Source organism: Daphnia pulicaria, chromosome 8 (assembly GCF_021234035.1).
Source record: "Daphnia pulicaria isolate SC F1-1A chromosome 8, SC_F0-13Bv2, whole genome shotgun sequence".
Lineage (NCBI taxonomy): Eukaryota > Metazoa > Arthropoda > Branchiopoda > Diplostraca > Daphniidae > Daphnia > Daphnia pulicaria.
Window position 1 is genome coordinate 10,905,534 of NC_060920.1, and position 23,628 is coordinate 10,929,161.

Consider the following 23,628-nt stretch of genomic DNA (forward strand, 5'->3'; position numbering starts at 1 on the left):
AGATAGGCGACCGCGGGCAGAAGGACTATCTTTCTCTGCAGTTACTTATATAGTCCTCCCCATTTGGGTCCGACATGATCATATGTTTTTCTCCACATTTTATCGAATTGGGAGAAAACGTATGGACCAACTTGATTTCCACTAGGCGGGCTCTTATTTCTGGCCAGCAATCTGCCCATCATGCGATATCAGGTGGAATTGGCATCACTAGAGTATCCTTCTTACATTTTTTTTACTTTTACGATTTCTTTAAAAAGGAGTCGGAAACTGAGGAGAGAAAAAAAAAGGCAATAGAAACATCTCGTACAACATTCACGACCGAATGCGGGAACACATTATGATTCCGTCTGGGTAACTATCTCTGGCTATCCAATCATCTTTTATGCAGGACAAAAAGGCTACTGTTTGAAATGTTAATCCACGACAGGGAAAAAGAAAAAAAGAGAAGTAAAAGTTTGTTTTTTGTTCTTTTGACTTTTCTTTCTTTCTTTCATATTCTCCAGTTTAGATGTTCTGTGTTTAAAATGACAAGAGCGTTTCCAGCCGCTCCATCACGGTTGGACTGGCACCATCTTCAAATCCACTCCATCGTCGCCACTTTCCGATGCAATTTAGACACTCTCATTTCAAGTATAAAAAGACCCTAGTGAATTTGGAGAGATTTTTGAACCTTCTTATTTGGCGTTCGTGGAGTTTTTTAATTATAGACGCATTTCCAGTAGTCGGATGCACGTACGCATTACAACAACAGCACATTCCGGTCGCTATACATTAAGATACAAATACTCTAGACAATATCAATTGAAAAATTCATTGGTCATTGTCGGAAACCTGTCCCCAAGGATTGAAACTGAAAAACGTTGAAAAACTTCTAAGAATTGAGAAAGTCCGCCGTCATCGTCGAGTTTTTTTTTTTTTTTTTTTAAGTTCTCGCATGTCCCACCATGACGCGCTTCTGCTGTAACCATGGTGACATCCGTCTGAGGATTCATTTAATTGCTGAGTTTTTTTTCGACGACCTACACGTCCTGTTTGCATGACCTTCTTGGATAATTGTTAGCACGTACACCTTTTACTCTCTCCCTATTTGAATGCCGGTAAGCTAGAGGTATATAAGTAGCCGCACAATTTGTCTAACCATGCTCCATTATTTTCAAATTCTAGGTGAATCAAAATGCAAGGTCTTCATCAGTTTTCAACGCCATCTGACAAGTACGTATCAGCAAATACGCAATTTTACTATTACGACGCAGTAGATTAAAAAGATAGCTGGATTGTTAATTGAATACCATGTGTTTTTCTCTGTATTCAGTTGGTGTCAGGTCCATTTTGCCAACAGTGAAATCAAAGTTGCAAGGGCCTCCAAACAATACATTTATGATGATTTAGGAACTGAATATCTCGATTGTGTTAGCAGTTCTGCTCATGGTAAGTATTTAACTATTTATTTGTGTAAAAATTGTCAAAACTCAATGCAAATTGCTCTATATTTAAGATTCCATACAGTGTGTTGTCGGTGTAAACATAATTAATCCCTATCAATGTTTTATAATCAACAGTTGGTCACTGCCATCCACATGTTGTTGCCGCAAGTCAAACTCAAATGCAAAAGCTGTGGACCACTCAAGGATTTCTAAATGACACTTATTCACTTTATATGAAAAAGCTGATGGATGTTCTTCCTGAGTCCCTTTCAGTTGTATACCTCGTAAACTCAGGGTAAGCTAGACGACCAAAAGATTACCAAGAGTTTAGTTAATAATAACACTTTATGTCATCATATTACAGGTCTGAGGCTAACGATCTCGCGTTGAGGCTTGGTCGTTTGTATACTAAAAGAGACGATGTAGCTATCTTTGAGAGGTAAATTCGTCCTTCACCATTTTAAATATGTGGAATTGATGACGGTTTTCGTTGAAAAAAACAAACATTGCATTTTTGCAGTAGCTACCATGGAAATATATCCAGTTTGGTGGATGTAAGCAGCAAATCATTTAAGAGATTGCCTCAAGGGAAGAAAGAATTTGTTCACGTCATTCCACTTCCGAAATGTCAAAACATCGAAGATCAGACAGTCGAGAATGGTAGTTTTTTTTTACATATTTTGGGATTTTCCTTAAATTTTTAAATTAACGTACAGAGCAAGCAAATCAAGAAAAGTTTTGCGAAGATGCCCAAAGGGTAATTGAAAACGCTTCGAAAAATGGACGATCAATTGGCATCCTTTTGTCAGAAATGGTCATATCAGCAGCTGGATTGGTGATACCACCTTTGGGCTACTTCAAAAACCTCTACCAGTAAGTGTTGCACATTCTTTAATAAGTTTACATTACACAGGATTTTATTTATATTTAATGAAATGCTATGTTGCAGGATGATTCGAAACCAAGGAGGTATTTGCATTGCAGATGAAGTGCAGACAAGTTTAGGTCGCATTGGAGGAGATTTTTGGGCGTTCCAGGTTGCGTCATCAAATAAATAAGATAAGTTGTTGAAAGTTGAAGTAACATAAGAAATCTTTTGTATTCTAGTTGTATGGTGTTGTACCAGATATTCTCACTTTTGGAAAATCCATAGGAAATGGTTTTCCCATTGCTGCTGTTGTAACATCTCGAGAGATCGCAAATTGTTTGCCAGAGTATATGAATACGGTAAATCTTGTAAAGAAGCGAAACGTGTCACCCCATTGTGTTAACTCGCTTTAAATGAATTCTTTTAGTATGGGGGAAATCCTTTGGCGTGCGCAATTGGTAAAGCAGTCTTGGAAGTGATTGTCAACGAAAAGTTAATGTATTCAGCCAAAATGGTTGGAAAATCCCTTTTGGAAGGACTGAGAGGATTGATGTCGAAGCACCCAAGTATCGGAGATGTTCGTGGAATGGGTCTTTGCGTCGGTGTGGAGGTAGTTTGTGGACGTCCAGATATGAAGCCTGCGACGATTCTAGCTAATCGCATTCTTTATATGTAAGGAAACTTTTAAATTTATGTAATTAATAGAAGTTTCTCCAAATTTAATGCCATTAATCAATTTGAAACAAGAATTAAAAGTAAATACTAAAGCCTTTTTTTTTTTTTTTTCAAAATGCTGTAGGTTGAAGGAAGAAAAGGTGATTGTTGCTACCCAAGGTGAAGAACGTAATGTAATCGCCCTAACTCCACCACTATGCTTTACGTTGGACAATGCCCGACGTGTCGTTGAAGCATTCGATAAGGCTTTCACGAAGGCCAACCAGAGTGAAGAGTCGGAACCAGTAAGGCCTAATACGTCTTTTCTCGGGTACGTTAATATTGGCGCTCAAAATGAATTGATTTGAGATTACGTTAACTTCATTTTCTCTTATGAGTAGACTGGATAATATTCCGCTCAATGTGATGGGAGGTGACGAAGAAACAGATACGTCTCCTGCTAAAAGACAGAGAACCTATGAAGAAATGGACTAAAGATAGTTCATGCGACTTTTTTCCCGTCTGTTTTATATATTTGTGGCAAAATCCTCATAGTTTTATAAGTTTTTGTTACTGCTCTGTTAACGTTCTCTAAATCCTGCGTTTGTCCGTCGTATTTCCAGCATATCCAAGATATCCCGACGGCGATTAAGGGGGTGGTATACATGCAGTGCTTAAATTCCTGAGATTCTGGTCAAGGTTATTATAAATTCAAAATCTCATAACTAAAGGTTAGGAGTTGTATCTCATTATGTCTGGTCATAACTGGATTAGTTTAAATTTTGGAGAGGAAATATCATTGCGGGATGTTTGTTTTTACTTTTTCATTGTAAACATTCTACATTCATTTATAAATTTTGGGACAAATATACGTTGTTAACCAATCCTACGAAATTTCTCTTTCATTTTGTTACAGTATATCCTTTTTTGCTGATGCCTGCACATATATTAAGCAGAATGTGAATCTATGGGTGATTGGAAACTAATAAAATTGTTCTACGAAATTCCGCCATGATTTTTTACGATGCTATTTTAAGCTATTCTTGACTGTAAGTCTGTAACTATATGTCACATCTCACATGCAACATGGCCTCGTGACTCATTCGTAATGCAAAAAAAATAAGGTAATTGGGGAAAAGAAAACTAAAAATAATCTCTTACGCAGAAGAAAAATTTTTGCATCGCAAAACGCTGGAAGATTTGCAAATTGCAATAGACTTTTTAAAAAATGTTGGATTTTGCCTGCTGCGCGGCGAAATATTTTAAGTGCGTAGAATTCATTTAATGAAATCGAGAAACGCTGGCTGAAGCGCCTCCAAGCGGCCCACAAGCCGAAACCTAGAAAAGAGAGAAGAAAAAAGAAGCCGAGCATTGGTCAGTGCATAGTTGCATGTGTTGCCGCGTACGAATTGCTTGTTACGGGTATTGAAAGGTAATGTGTGTTTTATGTTAAGCTTGATTATGCCGAAATTGATTATTTGAATCACGAAATTCTTTAACCTTTGCTCGTGACTATATTTATAGCTTTTACCTATTAAGTTAAGTAACAACTTTATGGAAACTGAAAGCTGTGATCGGGTAGAAATTTTTGAACTCCCACAGCGTGAGGGGTGATACTACCTCGTTGTTCGTTCGTTGTCTTGACAGTCCCATTTTGTTGTTCGTTTTCATTCAAATTTAGCCAGTAACTTTCTCTTAAAGTATTGAATAAGTTTGTTTGTTGCCAAGGTAAAATTATTGCTTATCTGGGTTTTGATTTTAAGACTAAATTGTAAAAGATAAAAGTTGCTACAGAATCTGACTCAGTCCCTTTGTGCAAGATAAGAACTCTTGATAAATTAATATAATTCTTTTTTTCTTTACTAGGTTCAATTGAAGTTATTAGACTTCAGTAAACCATACAGATCTTCCCACTTCAACTTCATTTTCTAGTGAAAACTATTCTTCAATTAAAATCAGCATGGTCATGGAAGCCGTTCCGAGCCCACAATGTGTGGGAAGGGAGTTTGTACGTCAGTACTACACCCTTCTCAATAAAGCTCCTCTGCATTTGCACAGGTATCTATAGACTGTGGTGTAACTCATGTAAGGATCTTGTGGTAGTAATTTTTCTTTAACATCAGGTTTTACAATCATGATTCGTCATTTGTTCATGGAGGACTCAAGGAACGTTTGCCAGAAGAAGTCCATGGTCAACAGCAAATCCATCAGAAGATCATGGAGCTAGACTTCCATGACTGCAAAGCAAAGATCTTGTTGGTTGACTCTCATCGCACTCTAGAAAATGGAGTTGTTGTCCAGGTATGATGTCTTACTATTAATAAATTATCCACAGTTACCAATGTGCATCCTTTTCCCAAGGTATCTGGTGAGCTGTCCAACAACGGTCAACCAATGCGCAGGTTTGTTCAGACTTTCGTGTTAGCCCCGCAATCAGCTAAAAAGTACTACGTTCGCAACGACATCTTTCGCTATCAGGTAAGGTACTACTAATTATCCTGATTAGTTTCATAAATAAAACGTTATTCATTTTCAGGACGATGCTTTCTTTGACGATGAGGATGGCGTCGAAGACCGTCCAGTTGAGAACGAAAATGAAGTGCAACAACCGCGTCCCGCTCCCGTAAGATTTGTCAATTCCGTTTCATCGAAATTCAGCCATTTCAATTACTTTCTGTCTTAAACAGGTTGAAGTTAATCATGCTCCGGTGGCCCCCGCTGTCATTCCTCAACCAACGGTCCAACAAACTGAGTTGACTGCCGGACATGCAATTGGAATGAACGGAACTGATCAACACGTCGAAGAAGAAATTCGTCAGAGGACTACTCCTTCGGTCACCACATATACGGCTCCACCTGTTCAACAACCAGAACCCGTACAACAAGTCTCTCGCCCACCGAAAGTTGTTACACCTCCAACTGCAGTAGCAGCACCACCACCACCACCTGAGAAGTTCGAAGCTGCTCCCGAACCGGTTCGAGAACCTGAGCCACCCTCTGTTCCAGAGCCAGCACCTGCACCTGCTAAACGTGCACCTGAGACAGTGGCGGCTTCTAATCCATCGGTATGTCAAAATATACATTTCAAGTATGTGCTCTAGGGTAAAGTGGGATTGTTTTATCAGGCTCCCTCAGAACCGAAGACCTTTGCAAACTTGTTCAAGAACCCCGGCGCTTACAATGGCACAACTACTGGTCTCCCCTCAACCGTACCTCCATTTGGTTCGGTGAAGAGCACTACTACAACTAGCTCTACCTCTACTGCTGCTGCTGCTGCTACTGCTGCTACTGCTCCTGTTACTCAGGTAGTTGTTTTAAAATCATATCTTTCAAGGTTCAGAAACTTTACGATTTACTTTTTTCATGTTGTAGACCAACAATGAATCTACCTCGGCTACTACAAACGTCAATGGTAACGATAGTTTCCCTGCTGCTGGACAAACACAGCCGCAACGAAATAACTATCAACGCTCTGCACGTCCTCCAGCGATGGGAAATGGTCGCACCGTATCGGGTCCAGGATCTTACAACAACAGAGATCGAGATCAAGACCGAGGTAAGATTTTTTCTTTACATCTCTATCCGTGTGTACATTATTTTAAATACTTAATTTAGGCGAAAAAGGTGAACGGTGGTCCGATAACCGTGCCCCATCTCGGGACTCGACTGAAGAGATCGGAGAATGGAAACAACCCAATGGAGACGGCTACCAACGCGAAAAGGACCGTGAATTCCGTCGATATGATGACAATCTTCAAGTGTTCGTTGGGAACATTCCTCACGTAACAACTGAAGAAGCTCTCAAGGTATTTCCTTTTCACCAAGCAAAGTAGGGCAACCATTAATATTGGTTCTTTTCAGGAATTGTTTGAGCGTTTCGGTCCCGTTCTTGATGTTAGGATCCACGGCAAGAATGGTGTCCGAGCCGCTGGTGGAAGAGCTCCACTCTACGCTTTTGTTGTTTTTGAATCGCCAAAGGCTGCAGAAGCTGCGCTTGCAGACAAGGTATTCAACTTAGCACAGAGGAAGGAATGGCAGTGTAATTGAATCAATCTTCTTTTTGTAGCCCATGCTGAATGGAGATCACCGACTGAATGTTGAGCCGAAGCGTCGCAACGGCCCATCCAACTCATCAGGTCCTCGCGACGGTCAGCGTGGCGGTTCGATGAATCGCGGAGGTGGCATGGGAGGTCCTGGTAGGGGAGGGCGTCCCATGGGTTCTATGGGAATGGGCATGAACAGCGGCCCACCACGCGAGGGAGGCAATAGTGGAGGTGGTGGAGGACGTGGAATGGGAAGCGGAGGTGGACGTGGTGGATACATGCCTCGTCGTCAATAAAGAAGGAAGGCCGTGTTTTCTTGCAAACCTTTTAATTTTCAAACTTACTTTCTTTGTCCTCATGTAGGACTCTCTCTCCACTACGTTTAATTTAACCTACCAGTTTATTATTATTTTTTTTTTGCGTTTTCTGATACACCAAACCCGTACCAATCGTACTAAAATCTTGGTTTGTCTCGTTCGTTCGCTCGCTCTGACCCACTGTCTCATCCTACTAACTTGATTGGACTTTCAGTCGCAATGTACATATTCGCATGGGTGTGTCATTCTTTTTTTAAAAAAACTATCAGTAGCACAATGTTTTTGTCACTTCCGTAAGAAAAGAAAAACCTTAAAAAAAAAAGATCAGACCATGGGTGACTTCGATGGTGTTGGGTATCAGACGAGAAGCGAAGAAAATCTTTTTTTTGTTGTGGAGGGGAAAGAAGAATGCATTATCACCTCTTTGGTCAGCAGGCTAAGAACTATCAACATAAAATAAGTAAACATTAACAACGTGGTGGCTATAAACGTGATTCCAGCTTCGGTGATGGGCAACCTTTGTGTCGACATCCTCGGTTACTCCTTTTCATATCGATTTAAAAAGGAAACCATTCGTCCCCGGGTTCTAGTCGCAGCACTCGTGTTTGGATTTTCATTTGGAATCGTTCAAAATTCAACCACCTCCTTCATATTTCTTCACTGACGTACATTGCTGGGTCACCATTTTCATGTTTGCTATCACCCCATTCTTTCCTTTTGTTGCATTTTTTTTTCTTTTTTTTATCATTTGATTTGTTCCCTCAATCCACCATTACTTTTCAAATTTCTGTAAACGTTCTTACTTGCTGCAACGTAGATTCGGGAGATTCATCAACTTGGACATGTAACGTGTTATGTTAACAATCAACATGCACACAACGGGAAGAAACAGCAAAACACACCATATGAATTTTGTCCCCCAAAAACTTTTCTCGACCCTTACAGTTACCAATTAAAAAAAAATGTCCGGAAAAAAAGTTTTGGTAGTGATAAAGTGTACTTGTGCCTGTTTTTGCTTTACGTTTCTTGGTAAACCTAATTTCTCCATTGCGATTTTACTTACACTCCTACTCTTCAGCTATTTCTGAGCATGAGTATCGGCTTTTCTGTTGTGCAAACAGAAGGGAAAGATAATCATGTCGATATTGGGAAAAGTGGATCAATTTTTTCCTCTGTATTCTCCAAAAGTGTATTCTCATTGTGGTAAAAATATCCTCATTTAAACTCCTCGTCCGTCAACCTCTTGATTCAATAAACAAGCCAGGCCTTTTCAAAAGCCTGAAAAGTCTTAATTCATTCTAATTTCACATCCTTCACATTGTGGTCTTGTAATTCAATATTTTGTGCTTCCCATAAGTTTATCTTGGACGATGATTGGACCATGAGGAGGGATGACTCATCAGTCATAGAACCCGGGGTTAAGGGTTCTATGACCGGCCGATATGCTTATGGCTTATGGTGGTTGGTGGATGGGCTGATGAAGACCGCAACGGAAGGGGCTTCCTTTCTGGATGTATTCAAAGTAAGCGTCTGCTACATAATGTTACAGACTGACAGATGGAAAATAAAAACTGTAGATTTTAGCAGATTTGTCCGGTTAAACTGAAACTGAATAAAGAAGAACGAAACATTACTTGAAAAGTTTTTAAGTTTCTTTAGGCTGTTCAAGATTACTTAAAGAGAAGTTCGTTTTAAAATTAACGGTACGATGGACACCGACGACGAATTCTGCTTGAAATGGAACAATCACCATAGCACTTTCATGACTGTGCTTCACAGTCTGTTGAAGAAAGAAATATTGGTTGATGTAACTTTGGCTGCTGAAGGCCAATTCATTGAAGCACATAAACTTGTGCTTAGTACCTGTTCAGAGTACTTCCAGGTATTTCATTGTCAACATTGTAGGAAAACATTTTTTTAAAATAATTTTTTATTTTTTTCCTGTAGGATGCCTTGCAAATTCATGATAATAAGCATGCTTATATTTTCTTGAATAATGTTGCTTTTGATGACCTTAAAGCGCTGATAGAATACATGTATATAGGAGAAGTCAATGTGTCACAAGAACAACTTCCACGATTTTTAGCTTCTGCCGAAGCTCTTAAGATAAAAGGTACTTATTCAACATTTTAAATTTCAGTTGTATTGTATTTTAAATAGATATTTTTGTGAAATTATTGTTATTCTGTGTACCTTAGGTTTGTCAGAGAAGGGTGAAACACCGTCTGAAAATTTGGAGCAATTCATACCTATTCAAGCCAGAGTTAAAAGTATTTCTGGGAAAATTGGGAAAAGTACTAACCGCCAGACAAACACTACTTTAGCATCAGCTCCGAGACAAATACGCCAATCGTCGCAGCAGCAACTTATACCTTCTAGCTCTAGTCACCCAATAACAACACATCCACAAGCTGGCCAATCCAATAAAAATTATCAAACCCCTTCGGAGTTCATTCCCGATAATGAAGTGACCCCTGAGGTGAACTTTGTGTCCGTCAACTCCCATGGTGAGGAGATTGATATTGGTCAAAATGAAGAAAATGGACTAGGAACTTTGAGCAAAGTTTGGTCCTTAAATGAGGTATAATAATAATTTCAAAAAACGTTGGTTGTTGTTCTATGTTGATTATTATTTTAGGACAACAATGAAGGAGATTGGGAAAATACTGAGGTTATTTTGGGTAGCAATCCGGAATGTCGTGGTACCCAAGAAGAACGTTATGTCTCTCCTTCAGAATCCGACAACACCGAATATCGACAGTACGCTGAACCCAACGTTACTCCTTCTACCGTTGGAGATTTGATGCCCTCTCCTTCATCCTCATCATCCACTCATGGCAAAAACAAATGGGCCTCAACCTCGGGAGCTAACGCAAATTATTCTGGTCCTGTTAGAGGTAGGATTTTATTATTTTTTTTTAACTATTACTGATAGCCGAAGAATTCTCAAGTTAGGATTTCCGAAAGTTACTTACAGTCGAGCTTAATGATTATTGATACTAAAGCGGGAGTCACAGCGACTCAGCTCGTACCAAGCTTCATTAAGACTTTGCATCATTTGAAGATTTTTGTGTCCTATTGAAAAAGTGAGTTTCAATCAAGAATTGCGTTTACTTGGCTTAGCTTAAGTAGTAAGCCAGTAATAATTCTATAATGTTCAACTGACTGAGTTGATTTTGGTATTATTTTTCTATTTTCTTCTGAGATAGCGGTATCCTTTGCCATGAATATGCCACAATTGTACACAGAATTATTTTGTGGTGTAGTAGCATCGAGTGCAAAGTGGGGAATTTTAACATGTTTCTGATAGAAACAGTACCCTAAAATAAGGACTGAATACCCATGTGCTGCTAAGGGAGTTGGGGTCGGGTCTTTGGGTACGTTACTTACACGACAATTTCAACGATTTTAAAGCTTCTTACTTTCTCATGTAAGAAATGCATGAGATATTTATTCGTTTAGATTCTGAGAATGATAGGGAAGACGAATTTCATTTTACGTTATTGTTGTTTGAACGAGGAAAATTTTAGTAAACCCATTTCCGCCAATTCCAACAGTCCAGACAATAGCCTTCTGCTGACTTCTTTGAATTTAATCGAATGCTTACCAAGAACTTGTCACACTGATAACAGCTGAGGAGAAACATACTCAACGACCGATACCAGATTTGAAACTATTTTCCGCTGTTTCTGCTAAGGGCCAAATTTGCTGTGTTTCAAAAAAAATGGTTGAGAAGTTTCCTCTGAAACAATCGTGGGTTGGTTCCCATGCCAATACTTACCTTTCTTATTGGATTTTTCCAGTTATTATTCAACTTTTTTTTTTTTAACTTTGGTCGTTAAAAGTAGTTGTACTACTTCACGATCAATATTCAAGAAGAAACATCCGTAGAAAAAAACGTCTGTGTGTAGTCTGGAATTATCAGAGGAGCCTGGTCGTTCTGTTGTACTCTAAATAATTTGAAGATCGACTTGTGTGGCTTGATGCCAATCTTTATCGTTGAAAGCGTAATTGTACTACTTGTCAATATTTGATCGATAAAATCTCATTTGGGGTATTAAATTGTGGCATTGTGGCATGTGGCAAAGTGAACACTATTGAAGAAGTCCCTCCCTCACCAGATAAACTGCTGCAAGAGCTCCGCATTAGTATGTCAAGAGATCATAGAGTCGAGCGGTTTTACATGTTATGTTTCGTCTACTGAGGGGAAATGTGCAACTTGTGATGGATGGAACAAGAGAAAGTTCGCTGTATTTGATTTGTCTACGTCGTTGCGAAAACATTTTTAATAGGCAAGCCAATCGGAAGTAACAACAGCGGCGGAGGGGATACTTGGCGGAAAACAATGGCGAAAAACAAACAATTGGGTAAACCAGCGCGTTTCTCGTCGAGCGGTTTTCGCAAAGGCAACAACAGCGCGACAGTCGACTGCCTATCGACCCTAACGTGTCCAAACTGCGGCCGTGGTTATTCACAGAAAGGTTCACTCAACCGTCACCTTAAGTAAACACGCTTTTTTCTTGTTTCTAATTTCCGTGAAATTTCAACAATTTACTGACATTTCGCTTCTTTCTCTTTTCCATGTTGACATACGAAATAGGTTCGAATGTGGTATTATTCCTAAATTCCCCTGTCAGCTCTGTCCGATGCGCTTCCGACGAGCTTACAAACTCACCGAGCACCATAATCGCGTCCATCTCGGAAAGTCGAATGCATAGGAGGAACCGGTCGCATAAGATTGCAACTTCATCGCGAAACGATTGACGGAACAATACCCTTACTTACTATGAACACTAGACTAATTTATCTCTTGCTAATCAAATATTCGAATAGTTTTATTTATCTTATCAACACGGAAGGATTTAGAACACGTTCCCCGATAAATTTGGTTACACATTTACTCCCGAACAATTTTCCCGACGCTATACATTTTTGTCTGATTTATTCCTTTTTATTTTTTTGTCTCGCTATTTTTCTCTCGTTAACTTTCTTGTCGGATTCAGGCAAACACTGTTCCCTGCGCCTTGTTTGAGTTCGATGAGTGGTTTGCTTTATGGCTCATTCTACCAATTCAATCTGACGTGCTGCGAGGTATATTGAAGGGAAAGATGAGCAACTCTTGGGCCGGGGTGGGGGAGGGGATAAGGCTTATTGGATATTTTTTTTCTCCTCGATTGTTTGATTTGTGTGTAGCGTACGGAGGAAATGAAGAACGGAAGTTGAAGATTGCACGTTACGTTTGACTATTCGAAGAATGAATGTTCTTGTGTGCGCTGTGTTGTCCTGATTTCATTGGAAGCGAAAAATCAATTTTGTTTCACTACATGAAACTTAATGCGTGACAAATGTATATCTATATCTGGAATTGTGGAATATTATAGCCATGGAAACTCATATTTCAATGTCTTTAATATGGGGTATCAATATCGCTTTCCAATCATAATTTCATTTTTTTTCTCTTGGTATGCGGCCAATCTTGGACAATATCGGTTGTCGACCTTTTTCCAACTTTTTCAATTTGGGTATTCCCTCGCCCACGTGCACAGAAAAAAAAGGTCGACCTTTTGTTTTTGAATCTCCGATAAAAGAAGTTTTTCCCTGGATGACGTCAACGATAAATGCGTAAAAGAAAAATTACGACCCACGCTAATGCGATGAGAATTTTTACGGTTCATAATTTTATAATCTATGTACCTTGATTTTTTTCTGGATCGATCGCCTCGTAGCCTGTCGACAAAAGTAATAAGCGACGTGGCTGACGAATCGCATCGAATGCCTCCCTGCTGCTGATCCAGACTGTTGCCTCGCTCTTCTAAAATCTCTGGTGCTCTGCTATACCAGTTTTTTAATAAGTCATGACATATTTGTAAAGACGAGTTTTGATTTGAAATTTGTAACTTAGCTATTCACTGAGAATTCAATCTGGCAAGTTTTTTCATTTTTTACTTGCGTCGCTGGTGCTGCCAAACAATTTAATGGGAAAATAAAAAATATGTTGCACATTTTTGCTTTATCAGGAATGAAGGATAATTTGACTAGAGTAGCGCAGAAAGAGGAGAAGAGAAATGGTGAACTAAATGCGAGGTTTCAACTTTTGATTGGATTTCAAAGGTATCTTGGCGATGGTAGGAAAAGTAGGATTTGGTTAACAATGATGCATGAGCTCTCTTACATACGTAGGCGCAAGGATTTTCCACTTCCGGAAATGGAAACGAAAACCACTCGGGGGAAATATGCTCTTCGATAGTATTCATTGCATTCGAAACTGATAGGGGGAGAATAAGTATTCTCCGTTTCTAGTCAACAATGAGGACAGTTTCTTTGAGGCGGAATAAGCCTCGGACTGATGTTGCATTTCTTCGTAATCAAGCAAATCTAAATTCTCTATCTAGAATATTCGTTTCCACGATAGCTGATAACTATTCATTCTGAATGTCCAAGTTAAAGCTGATTATGGTATCAGTTCTCTACTCTTCGTTTTCGAATGTCACCGATGAGAGGATCGCTTGTAATCATGGCTATAATGTATGTGCTCATCCTTCGCATTTTATTTGTTATTGCATTGTAAAATTCGCGACTGGGAATCAGATCAAAATGGGAATTATTATCTGTAAAATAATTTAAAGCTTAAAAGCTCTTTTATGATCAACGATTTATACTCTGTGACCTTTGATAGCTTCAGTATTTTATAAAACAGAGGGATCTTGATCGTCGATCAATGACTAGGTAATTAACTATCTCTTTTTCAACCGTAGGTGCGTGTTTGAGCAACGTGATCATGAATTATGTACCTTATCGATTTGGTGCAGTCAATGTAATTATTCTGATGCTTTCTACCAATTCTTTTTTTTTCTATTAAAAGTGAATGCAGGTAATATAATTTTGCCTCTTAAAAATTAAGCCTTATCAAATGAAAAAAAAAATGGATTTGACTTAGCATTTCAATTTTTTCTTAGTTCTTACAGATTTTGAAGTTTCTTTCCTTAGTCTACAGTTCCTTTTGGTTGATGATTAAAACATGAACTGTTTTATGTTGCGCACGTGCCACTTGACGATGCGCTGCGCAGCAATCGTCCGGATGTCAAGAGAGAGCGCTATGCCGTAGACGTGTATGTCTTGTTGTGTCGATTGGTTGGGGGGAGACCGCGGGAAAGTTATAATCTACTGGCTTGCAGTCGGCGGTCTTCATTCAGCATTGAGTTCTCGAAGCGGTCGGAAATTTTGATTTTTCAGTAGAGCTTGTGAAAGTGAATCATGTCGATTATTGAACCTGACAATCCCACAAATGATAGCAATAGCTATTTCCCTGTGTCCGACGGCGACGGACTGGGCGATTCGACTTCCATCGTGCCCGACAAATTTCAATCCATCTTCGATCCATGGGGGGACTACGTCTTCGCAACCGTTATTATCATCATTGGTAAGCTTCGCCTTCCTTAAACATTTTTTAATTTAATTTTTTACTTTTGCATCGATTCATAAGATTTCAACTCCCCCCATTCCTAGCAGTTGCCATAGAAAGAAAGTTCTCGTAGAGTGAAGAGCTTTCGCTACTTGTTTTGTTAGTCTCTTGTGATTGACGATGGCAACATTGTCAATTCAGCGAGGAGTAATGGCTAAAATTGTTTATAAGGAAAATTCTTAGAAATCAGTACATGAATATCCTAGTCTAACGAAAAATGTATTAAAAAAAGATACATCTCCTGCAAAGAAGACGTGACTTGACAACAAATATTTGAAATTGTCTAGTCCTTTCTGGATCCTTTTAATGAGGTTCGGAGGGAACGGGGTATAATGCTTGTAAATTTCGCATGGATTGACTCAATTTAACTTTTTTTTTTCTTCTTCTTCTTCGTGTAATAATTTTGATTTATTTTCTCCGTTGTGTGTAAGCCAACCGTCTCCACTTCGTCTCGTAATATTAACAGTCGACTCGTGTTTATTTGTTTTCAAAGCTTTGTTGAAAGTTTCTTCATACGGAACTCTATATACTTCCAGTAGTTTGTTGCGTTAGTTGTATCAACAATTAAAATCAATGTAAACTTAATGAGTCAAAACTTTTGGCCACAATCGCGATGGAAATGTAGACTTTTGGGATTTAGTTACAGTACTTGAACAAACGCTGAATTCAAAAAAGTTTTGGACATTAGAATGGGTTATACCGTATGCTTCAACAAAAGTGGTAGTACTGCTTTAAACCAAACATTCTAACCTTTCGTATTGCAAATTCACATGTGTAGGCGTAGTATCGCTGTTTGGAAATGGTTTGGCCGTCCACGTCTTTCGGCGAAAAGGCTCCGAAATTAATGTGCCCGAAGTCCTTTTGCTGAACATTGCAGTCGTCGACCTATTTCTGGGAATAGCATCCTATCCGGCTACCATAGTGGCCGCGTTTTCACATCGCTGGGTGTTCGGACAAACAGGTATTGTTACTGACTCTACTCTACTGTCTAGTGTGTACTTTGAAGTTGAAGTGGAGTTACAGTACTTGAACAAACGCTGAATTCAAAAAAGTTTTGGACATTATAGTCTATCAAAACAAGATAACGAGCCACTTCTTTCTCGGAGTTGGAATGATATGGTAATGTGGAATCCTATTTAAATTAAATTTCCCCTCTCCTGTTGAAATCATGTATTGCAGTGAAACAAACAAATGGTTTTCTATTCATCGCAAAATGGAGTAATCCGGTTATTACAATCGTGTTTCGAGGTAACTTTGGTATTTTCAGGATATAGATATAGTTTACGAACTAAAGATCAAAGACTTGAAATGCAGAAATTTGTTGTAATGGTACGGTTTAAAGTTTAAAGGGAAAAATCCCACTGAAATAACGTGGTAAAAGTTGTAATTTAAGAACTCAAAAGAAAAAAAAAAAGAACAATAATGATGGTAGTTTTGTCAAGAATTTCTGGATCGCTTATCTTGCCACCGAGTTGAGTAGATGCTTATGGGTTTAGCGGGGAGAATGGAATTGCAATATTTAAGTACAAGATTGTCTTTGCGTAAAGACGACAGTGCTATAAATTACACCCCGTCCTCCTCCCCCGAGGGAGGGACGGGGAGGGAATTACTAATTGGAGTTGCTAATTACTAATTGCACTCGGGAGAAGCGATTCAGTGGACTCTAGTCAACTATTTTTCAAGAATTGCACCTGAAGAGAAATCTACGTTTGTTTTGAGAAGAGACTCACTACAGCTTGATTCCAAAGTTGTCTGGGCAACTAGTACACCCACACTTCAGGTGTCGTGCTTTAGTCCCAGATATATATATTAGAGTGTACATGCAATCTATGTGAAAGATCCCTTTGTCCTTCGTGATCTCGGTGTAAATAAGATTTACAGATCGCAGCAGGATCCGTTGAAGAAGAAACGGATGTTGGATCACTACTCTTAATATATCCGTTACATATTGACTTTATTTTATTTTTAGGATGTACCTTGTACGCATTTACGTGCTATTTCCTTGGATTAGCGACTATACTGTCGCTGACAGCCCTGGCCATCTTTCGATTCATCAAAACCTGTTTCCCTCAGAAAGGTAACGTACCGCAGAATCAATAGGTTGGCTTTATCACTTGGCAGATCATTTAGATAATGTAAGTCATCTGCTTTCTCAAAATAGGTTCACATTCAGCTTCCACTGAATCCGAATCGATTCAGGTGACTATTGACAGTAAGAACTCGTATATTGCGGTATTCAAAAGCACAATTGTAACCCCTCGCGTCGTCGACAGATTTTCATAACATAATGTGAGAGTAAGACCCAGCATAAAAGTAAATGTTGCTCCAAGAATAAGTTTAATTCTTTCAATTTAGCAACATTCTTGATCAAAAGCAGCTTTTCTTCTTTTCCTATTTTGTCTGATTACTTACGTACTTACGTGACCACTGCTTCATGCGGCATAGAATCCTAATGCCGAATTATTACCGTTCTGCCGACTGCCACAGATTCCCATCATGTTCCTCGCCAGCGTTCTGTTTAAATTAGTAAGCTGAATCCGTTATGACTTGGTATATTTGCTTTCCTGCCAAAGACATTCCAGTTTTCCCAACCCAAATAGGCATTGAGGTTGTCTGTAAGACTGGCCAACTTTCGATTTTCTTTAGCATTTGATCAAGAAAGTGAGGCTTCATCCAATTCCATAAAAAGATATATATTGACAAGACAGATACAACAATATAAAACGGGAGATTTCTCTCTCGCTGTCTGTCAAAGCCCGTTATGCTTCGATGGATGACTTGGCAATTTCATTCTTATCGACTGTCGAATGCACCTACCGGTTGTCAACAAACTTATTTTTACCCCAACTCCTGAATTTCATTCGTGACATTTTTTTTCGGTGAATTTAAAAATCCTAGGGTGGGCAGGTATTAATGTATTATGCTTCAAGACGCTTCGCTATGATACACTTTCTAAATAATAAAATAAAATAAAATAAACTTTTGCCAAGTACTGATATGTAGGCTTTAATATGAGTTTTTATCCAAAGAAAGATTTCCCTTGTGGATTCAGCCTTCAGCATCTATCGGTGCATCTTTTTAAAGGATAAATCAAAGCGAATTTCAAATATAAGTCAGATCTTGACAGCGAATCATTTTTCGAGATGTTTTCGACAATATTAGTCAATCGGAAGTCTAACGCATCTCGTCCGGGTCGAAACCTTTGCTCTGAAACTACGTTGAATCTCTCGTCAGTGCCCCACTTTTGAGGAAAAGTTGAAAAATACTTGAACGGTTCAAAGAGACTTTCGAAAGGCTCTGACGAACAGTTTACGTACTCGGTGCCTTTTTTTAATCAACACCCTCATCATCCAATATCGATTCTGTTATACAAATAAATGAAAGAGACTTCCAGTGGCACTTATAGTACCGAATATTATCTATATTAAAAGAAGTACTACAAGAGCGGCAGCCGAGAAGTATGGAACGCCATAGGGACAAAAAATTAACTGCTACAAAGTAAGCATTAATTTAGTGCTCTCCAAAAATAAGTGCTCAAAATTTAGTGCTCTCTCGCATCCGCCCTCTAGCGGGCAGTTCAAAATATTTCGTTTCTCCGCCTGCTTGTGAGAGGATTTAGAAGCTATATCGATTAAAATCCAATATTTAGCTTAATTATGGGATTTATAAATTCGAATGCGTGCCCTTTTTCTTGCCTCATCACCTTTGCCAACCCGGCAACCCCTTATGTCTTCCGAGAATCCTGAAATCCGTCATCCATCCATTCCGGATTCCGGCGATGCCGAACATCGGAACATGCCTGGACTAATATTGTTACTTCTGCTGGCGAAGAAGAAAAAGTATCGACGAAGGACTAGTCACGAAGATTACTTCGACAAGATGGAATCATAAAAAGACACGATAAAAATCACAGGACAGAAGGGTAGTGGCGGAGGTGATGGGGCAAGACGCTGATCGACGCTGATGTTTTCGAAAATTAGATTTCAATCGATATTCAATTGTCAATATTTTCATTGATAGCGAAATATTTTGAACCGCCCGTTAGAGGGCGGATGCGAGAGACCACTAAATTTTGAGCACTTATTTTTGGAGAACACTAAATTAATGCTAACTTGGGAGCAGTTAATTTTTTGTCCCTATGGCGTTCCATAGAGAAGACTCTTTTTCAAAAGCTTCAAAGAGTAAAATTTATGTTTTTTGGAGGAGGTTTCTTCGTTTTTTAAATTTTGTATTGTGCATTATTCAATATGTCAACCGTGTAGTTGCCCAGCGATGCTCCTCTTGGTTGTTTGTGTTTGTCCAAGCAAAGCAGCACATTCAGTTGCTATTGACTCGTCTTAATTTAGCTTCTTATGATATATCTGATTTATCCGGTCGTCCTATTTCACAATGTAATCTGATAACGGGTAACGTAATCAAACACTCTTTAAAAAGGAAACTAACTTTGGTTTAACCTTCATTCAGGGGCAATTGGGCACTTGTTTGATTACGTAATTCGTCGACAGCAATCTTTGATTTCATTACTTGCGCTCGATCGATCTTGGCGTCTGAGTTTGAAGACGCGTATTACCAAGCGTATTACGTACGCGCGTTCCCTCTATAGATTGCATACATCGGAGAGAGAGTTTACTGCTGATGAAATCATAAACGGGTTTCCGCTATGCCTTAACACGGAATCTTTGTGACGGCCAAATAACAATAATTTCCAATACAACACGAGTGTGTATGACACTTTAATTAAAAGTCTCCGTCGGAATCTATTTGATCGTTTTCCGTAAGACGTGATACACAAGCGCAGGCTGCGAAGGCATAAAGCCGAAAAATGCCAATGTGTTCAAATTGGAATCTATTGTTGGGTTAAGAATGTTATTTTGTTCTAATAACTCTTAATCAGTCCTTGAATTTCATATTATGTGTTCGGAATTCCATCGTGTCAACTAATGAAAGAATGCTTCACCTAATTCCGCTGGGTTTTTTTGTTTTGTTTTTTTGTGTTGGCAGCCCAGTGGATGAACGTCCCGAGAACTCGACTAGTCATCTTCCTTATCTACGTCTACAGCATGGGTTGGGCCATGATGCCGTTCTTCGGCTGGGGCGGTTACGACGTCGAACCTTTCGGCATTTCATGCACTCTGGCCTGGACTCACACGGATCAAAGTACGTCATTTAGCCTATGCTTTATTCTATTCTTTATTCAATACTTTTTTTTTTCAATAACAAGACATGTCTGGCTTCATGACTATGCCACGACAAAAGTATCTGCATGCGGCTTACAAACGAAAAAGAAAATCTTTTCTTAAACCCAAAATCCCCAACATGAATTTTTAATAAAAAGCGCGAGACGGTGGGTTGGATGTAGCGAACGCATATTGTGGTTAATAGCATGAAACTTTTTTTTCTGCTTGTTGTGAACCCCATCAACTTTCAACTTTCGTTCCCAAAGTCTCCAACAGTTCTTAACAGTTTTTAAAGCTGCACTTTACCAATCGTTTTTTTTTCCCTTTTTTGCGCAACTTGATACTCATAAAATCCGTTAATAAACTTCGTTGCGTAGTTGCACTGGGCTTTTTACTGCGCAATGAGTTCCTAGCAAAAAGCAACAAACCTATAAATGCCCGTTCTTCTCCTCTTTACATAACTGAGATATGCGCCCGAACACAGCTTTCTGGTTATGACGTCAGCATGGCGTATATCAATTAGTTTGCATTTACTTCGATTTTTACTCAAATGAACTTTGCTCAACTTCCTTTTACGAAGCATTTTCTATGTTGCCAGCTAGTTGCTATAGATTCGAGAGAGGCAATGAAACACTATTTTATCAGCCGTTTCCGAGAGTTTAGAATGGAACAAGGAACGGATGAATGATTTCGTTTTAGCCCTAGAGAAACTAAGAGGGCAAACGTGCTTTAAGTCACGTACGAAAGATGTGAAACAAGACTTACTTCCCAAAGGCCCAGGTAAATCCAATACGGGTTCTGACGAAAGGCCTTTCCTTGTTCGTTTTGATATGGAGCTTTCTGTCGAGTATCGATCCTGTTCCTACCGAGTCAGATATTGTGTCGAGCGAGGTCTTGTTTTGTAGGTCAAATGCTTTGGGGTTCATTGCACAACACTGTACTACATATCAGAATTTACAACTTGCATAATTGAATACTTTCAATTTTGACAGATGACCAGAATTATATCCTGGCAGCCAGCATCTTCAACGTGTTTCTTCCGAGCATAGTCATCACGGCAAGTCACTTGGGCATCTTGTTCAAAATTCGTCAAGCGAGCCGAATGTTTTCCAGTAAATCAGCCGGCAAGCAAAGCAGCAAAGCCGAAATCCAGTTCATCCGGGTAATTCTATTAATTATGCCGCGTGATTAAGTTTGATTTGTTGTAATTTCTTTTCTTCACACGCCCGTGGACTTCAAAGACCCTATTGATGTCCTTCAAATGTTTCCATTTATACAAAAATTTCAGATAATGAGAGCCAGATATTCTTTTCATCCAATCTACACAAAAGCGTGCTCTGCTCCTAGTATTTGAATTACGTTTATTATTTAGCTGGCGTACCGTATGATCAATCTACGCATTTCTCCATTCATATCGTTTGAATCCCCGAGGGCTATATTGTGTAACGTTCCTTTGAAGACATAATTACATCTATTCTTACGGCATGCTTTGCACTACCCATAGAACAAAAATAAGTTGCCTCTCGATGAAATATAAGCTATATCCTTTTACTTTCCTCGACGTTCAACGTGTAAGATAACAATGTGGGAAGCAATGTTAATATGTTTCTTTGGAGGGGCACTAGAACATTTTGATAAAATCCTTTTGTGTTATTTTCGTAGGCAAAACTACCTATTGTTTCGCTCTGTTCTTTAAAAATAGTTGGTTCATTTATTTGTTTCGTTTTGACTTAATTAATCTGCAGGTCTCATTTGGAGTGTGTTTCGGTTTCCTTATTGCCTGGTTACCATATGCCTGCATCTCTCTTTGGTCCACCTACGGCGACGTTTCCGCCATCCCCCTTTGGATAACACCGTAGGAAATCATTTCTGCCTTACTGCACACACGCGAGCTGTCTAATTAATCCCATTTCTTATTAACGATATTTTCATGCTGCGGCAGAATTCCGGTTCTACTAGCCAAGTCTTCCATCGCTTACAATCCAATCATATACGTATTGCTGACGCGACGCTACAGGTACATACCGTTCGTTCTTAAGTACACCCCATCTTTACGTTGGAACAATATAAGATCGTAAGCTTCTTGCGCTATTGATTTTTTGAACACCAAAACTGGAGGCCATATTCTAGACTCATTTCTGTAAAAGCTTATTTTTGAGTTACGTAACAACGTCAAAAATTTATTTCTTGCGGGATTTCTTGTTCTTTTTTTTTTGTCTTTCCCTGAAACTTTGCTGAAATTTTAATTTCAGTTTTTTTCCACGACTGAAAAAATTGTTTCAGTCAGGATTGATAGCATGTGATCGTAGGCGTTTTTTTAAATTGAAGCTTAACCCGGCTAAACCATCAGTACTAAACCGACAGCTCGCTCACCACAGACAGTTTGATCTTTTTTGACGCAAATTGAGCTCTTGTTCGGTATTTTTCATTTTCCAAAAAAGAAAAATCCATCAAACAAAATTATAAAAATGAATAAAAAATTTCCATCAGGAAATAATTTCAGTTTATATTTTATTCTATATTCCTTTTATTTTTTATGAAGGGTGGATTTTTCGAAAGCTTTGCGGGAGCTTCTTCAACTATCTGTCATCAAGGATGGTAGAAGAATAACAAATACGATTCCTTCTGAACAGGTAACATTGAAAGGTTAAACCTTATTATTTAATGAGGTCGATTTTCTTTATATCTTTTTTGCATTGGTACGCAGCTTTAAGATTATCTGGTATTGTAGATGGAGATGGAAAACATTGCTGGTGAAACCAATCAGACTGAACATTCACTGAATATGGCCGTCGAAGAAATCAGCACTGAAGAAGTCGTCCGTGGCTAGTGATAGAATACCTCTTTATTTGTGTTCGGCACCTAAAGAAACGGTGAATCATATCTCTGTGGAATCATATCTAAAGCAATTGTAACGAGATCGCTTTTGTGCTGAATTTGATGTGATTTATCTGTGGTCGATTAGGAGATTCGAAAACGAGTCCTCCATACCTTGATATTGTTACGCATGCTCACTTAACCCGAAAATAAAACAAAACATTACCTGATACCATCACCATTCCCAACAAAAAAAAAGTATAATTATTGCTCAGTGTGTTTATTGAATATTAATCATCTTTTTTCAATATCGCGTCCATTATTATGTAATTTTCTTGAAGTGGAATTTAACTCTAATGACTTGCAGCACATACACTGTTTTGTCATTGTTTCGATACAATTCTTTTCATGTGTTTCTTTAGTGTACATTGATATTTTTCACCCTGCTTACTGCTGTTGAATTTATTGGAAAATTTTCCTATTGTTGGAACGAAGTTCAGTGGGATCGATCTCCCGTTTATGATTGTTTATTGAACGTTTCCAAAAGTCTGTAAGTTTCAGAACAGTTTTTCCACGTGTTTGCATATTTTACAATGACCATTAATATGACCTATTCCAATACATGGGAAGCCACCGTTTGACGATCGAGAAATTATTTCTATGAAAAGAGAGCTAGAGTGTATAAATACAGTAGAGGATCGATTATTGTGTAATACACAACTATCTTGGACTTTTTCTTTTACTATTAAAATTCAATCGAAGAATGAATCTTTTCACACTCCCGTGTGAATAGATTTCTTGACATATGCCTGTTAATATTTTAATATGCAAATATTAGCTAGAAGAATAAAAAGGAATTGCTCTAT

At 38.8% G+C, this 23,628-nt stretch overlaps 4 protein-coding genes across 5 annotated transcripts; all 4 read left to right on the forward strand.

Annotated features, from left to right (window-relative positions):
• Nucleotides 1-944: 944 nt before the first annotated feature.
• LOC124311164 (ethanolamine-phosphate phospho-lyase-like) lies at nucleotides 945-3,831 on the forward strand. The gene is made up of 12 exons (XM_046775517.1): nucleotides 945-1,097; nucleotides 1,165-1,212; nucleotides 1,313-1,428; nucleotides 1,560-1,719; nucleotides 1,789-1,863; nucleotides 1,945-2,084; nucleotides 2,141-2,297; nucleotides 2,374-2,461; nucleotides 2,532-2,651; nucleotides 2,720-2,964; nucleotides 3,092-3,277; nucleotides 3,348-3,831. The coding sequence occupies exons 2-12, from the start codon at nucleotides 1,175-1,177 to the stop codon at nucleotides 3,439-3,441; spliced, it is 1,419 nt and encodes a 472-aa protein (XP_046631473.1). The 5' UTR covers nucleotides 945-1,097; nucleotides 1,165-1,174; the 3' UTR covers nucleotides 3,442-3,831.
• Nucleotides 3,832-4,244: 413 nt separating this feature from the next.
• Nucleotides 4,245-8,598, forward strand: LOC124311056 (ras GTPase-activating protein-binding protein 1-like). Its single transcript, XM_046775331.1, has 11 exons — nucleotides 4,245-4,378; nucleotides 4,813-5,004; nucleotides 5,070-5,247; nucleotides 5,308-5,424; nucleotides 5,483-5,569; nucleotides 5,634-6,011; nucleotides 6,072-6,251; nucleotides 6,319-6,502; nucleotides 6,562-6,752; nucleotides 6,808-6,951; nucleotides 7,013-8,598. Exons 2-11 carry the CDS (start codon nucleotides 4,907-4,909, stop codon nucleotides 7,283-7,285), a joined length of 1,830 nt encoding a protein of 609 aa, XP_046631287.1. The 5' UTR covers nucleotides 4,245-4,378; nucleotides 4,813-4,906; the 3' UTR covers nucleotides 7,286-8,598.
• Nucleotides 8,599-8,811: 213 nt separating this feature from the next.
• Nucleotides 8,812-12,260, forward strand: LOC124311189 (transcription factor GAGA-like). Its single transcript, XM_046775566.1, has 6 exons — nucleotides 8,812-9,188; nucleotides 9,254-9,419; nucleotides 9,505-9,887; nucleotides 9,945-10,203; nucleotides 11,599-11,809; nucleotides 11,907-12,260. The coding sequence occupies exons 1-6, from the start codon at nucleotides 9,015-9,017 to the stop codon at nucleotides 12,022-12,024; spliced, it is 1,311 nt and encodes a 436-aa protein (XP_046631522.1). The 5' UTR covers nucleotides 8,812-9,014; the 3' UTR covers nucleotides 12,025-12,260.
• Nucleotides 12,261-12,404: 144 nt separating this feature from the next.
• LOC124311246 (opsin-5-like) lies at nucleotides 12,405-23,536 on the forward strand. 2 transcript variants are annotated; one of them, XM_046775654.1, is made up of 9 exons: nucleotides 12,405-14,726; nucleotides 15,547-15,729; nucleotides 16,738-16,845; nucleotides 19,770-19,925; nucleotides 20,938-21,107; nucleotides 21,691-21,800; nucleotides 21,888-21,962; nucleotides 22,488-22,578; nucleotides 22,677-23,536. In XM_046775654.1, exons 1-9 carry the CDS (start codon nucleotides 14,561-14,563, stop codon nucleotides 22,773-22,775), a joined length of 1,158 nt encoding a protein of 385 aa, XP_046631610.1. In that variant the 5' UTR covers nucleotides 12,405-14,560; the 3' UTR covers nucleotides 22,776-23,536. The 2 variants fall into 2 exon arrangements, with proteins under 2 accessions (XP_046631610.1, XP_046631611.1); XM_046775655.1 differs by having other exon boundaries at nucleotides 22,653-22,799.
• The last annotated feature ends 92 nt before the right edge of the window (nucleotides 23,537-23,628 follow it).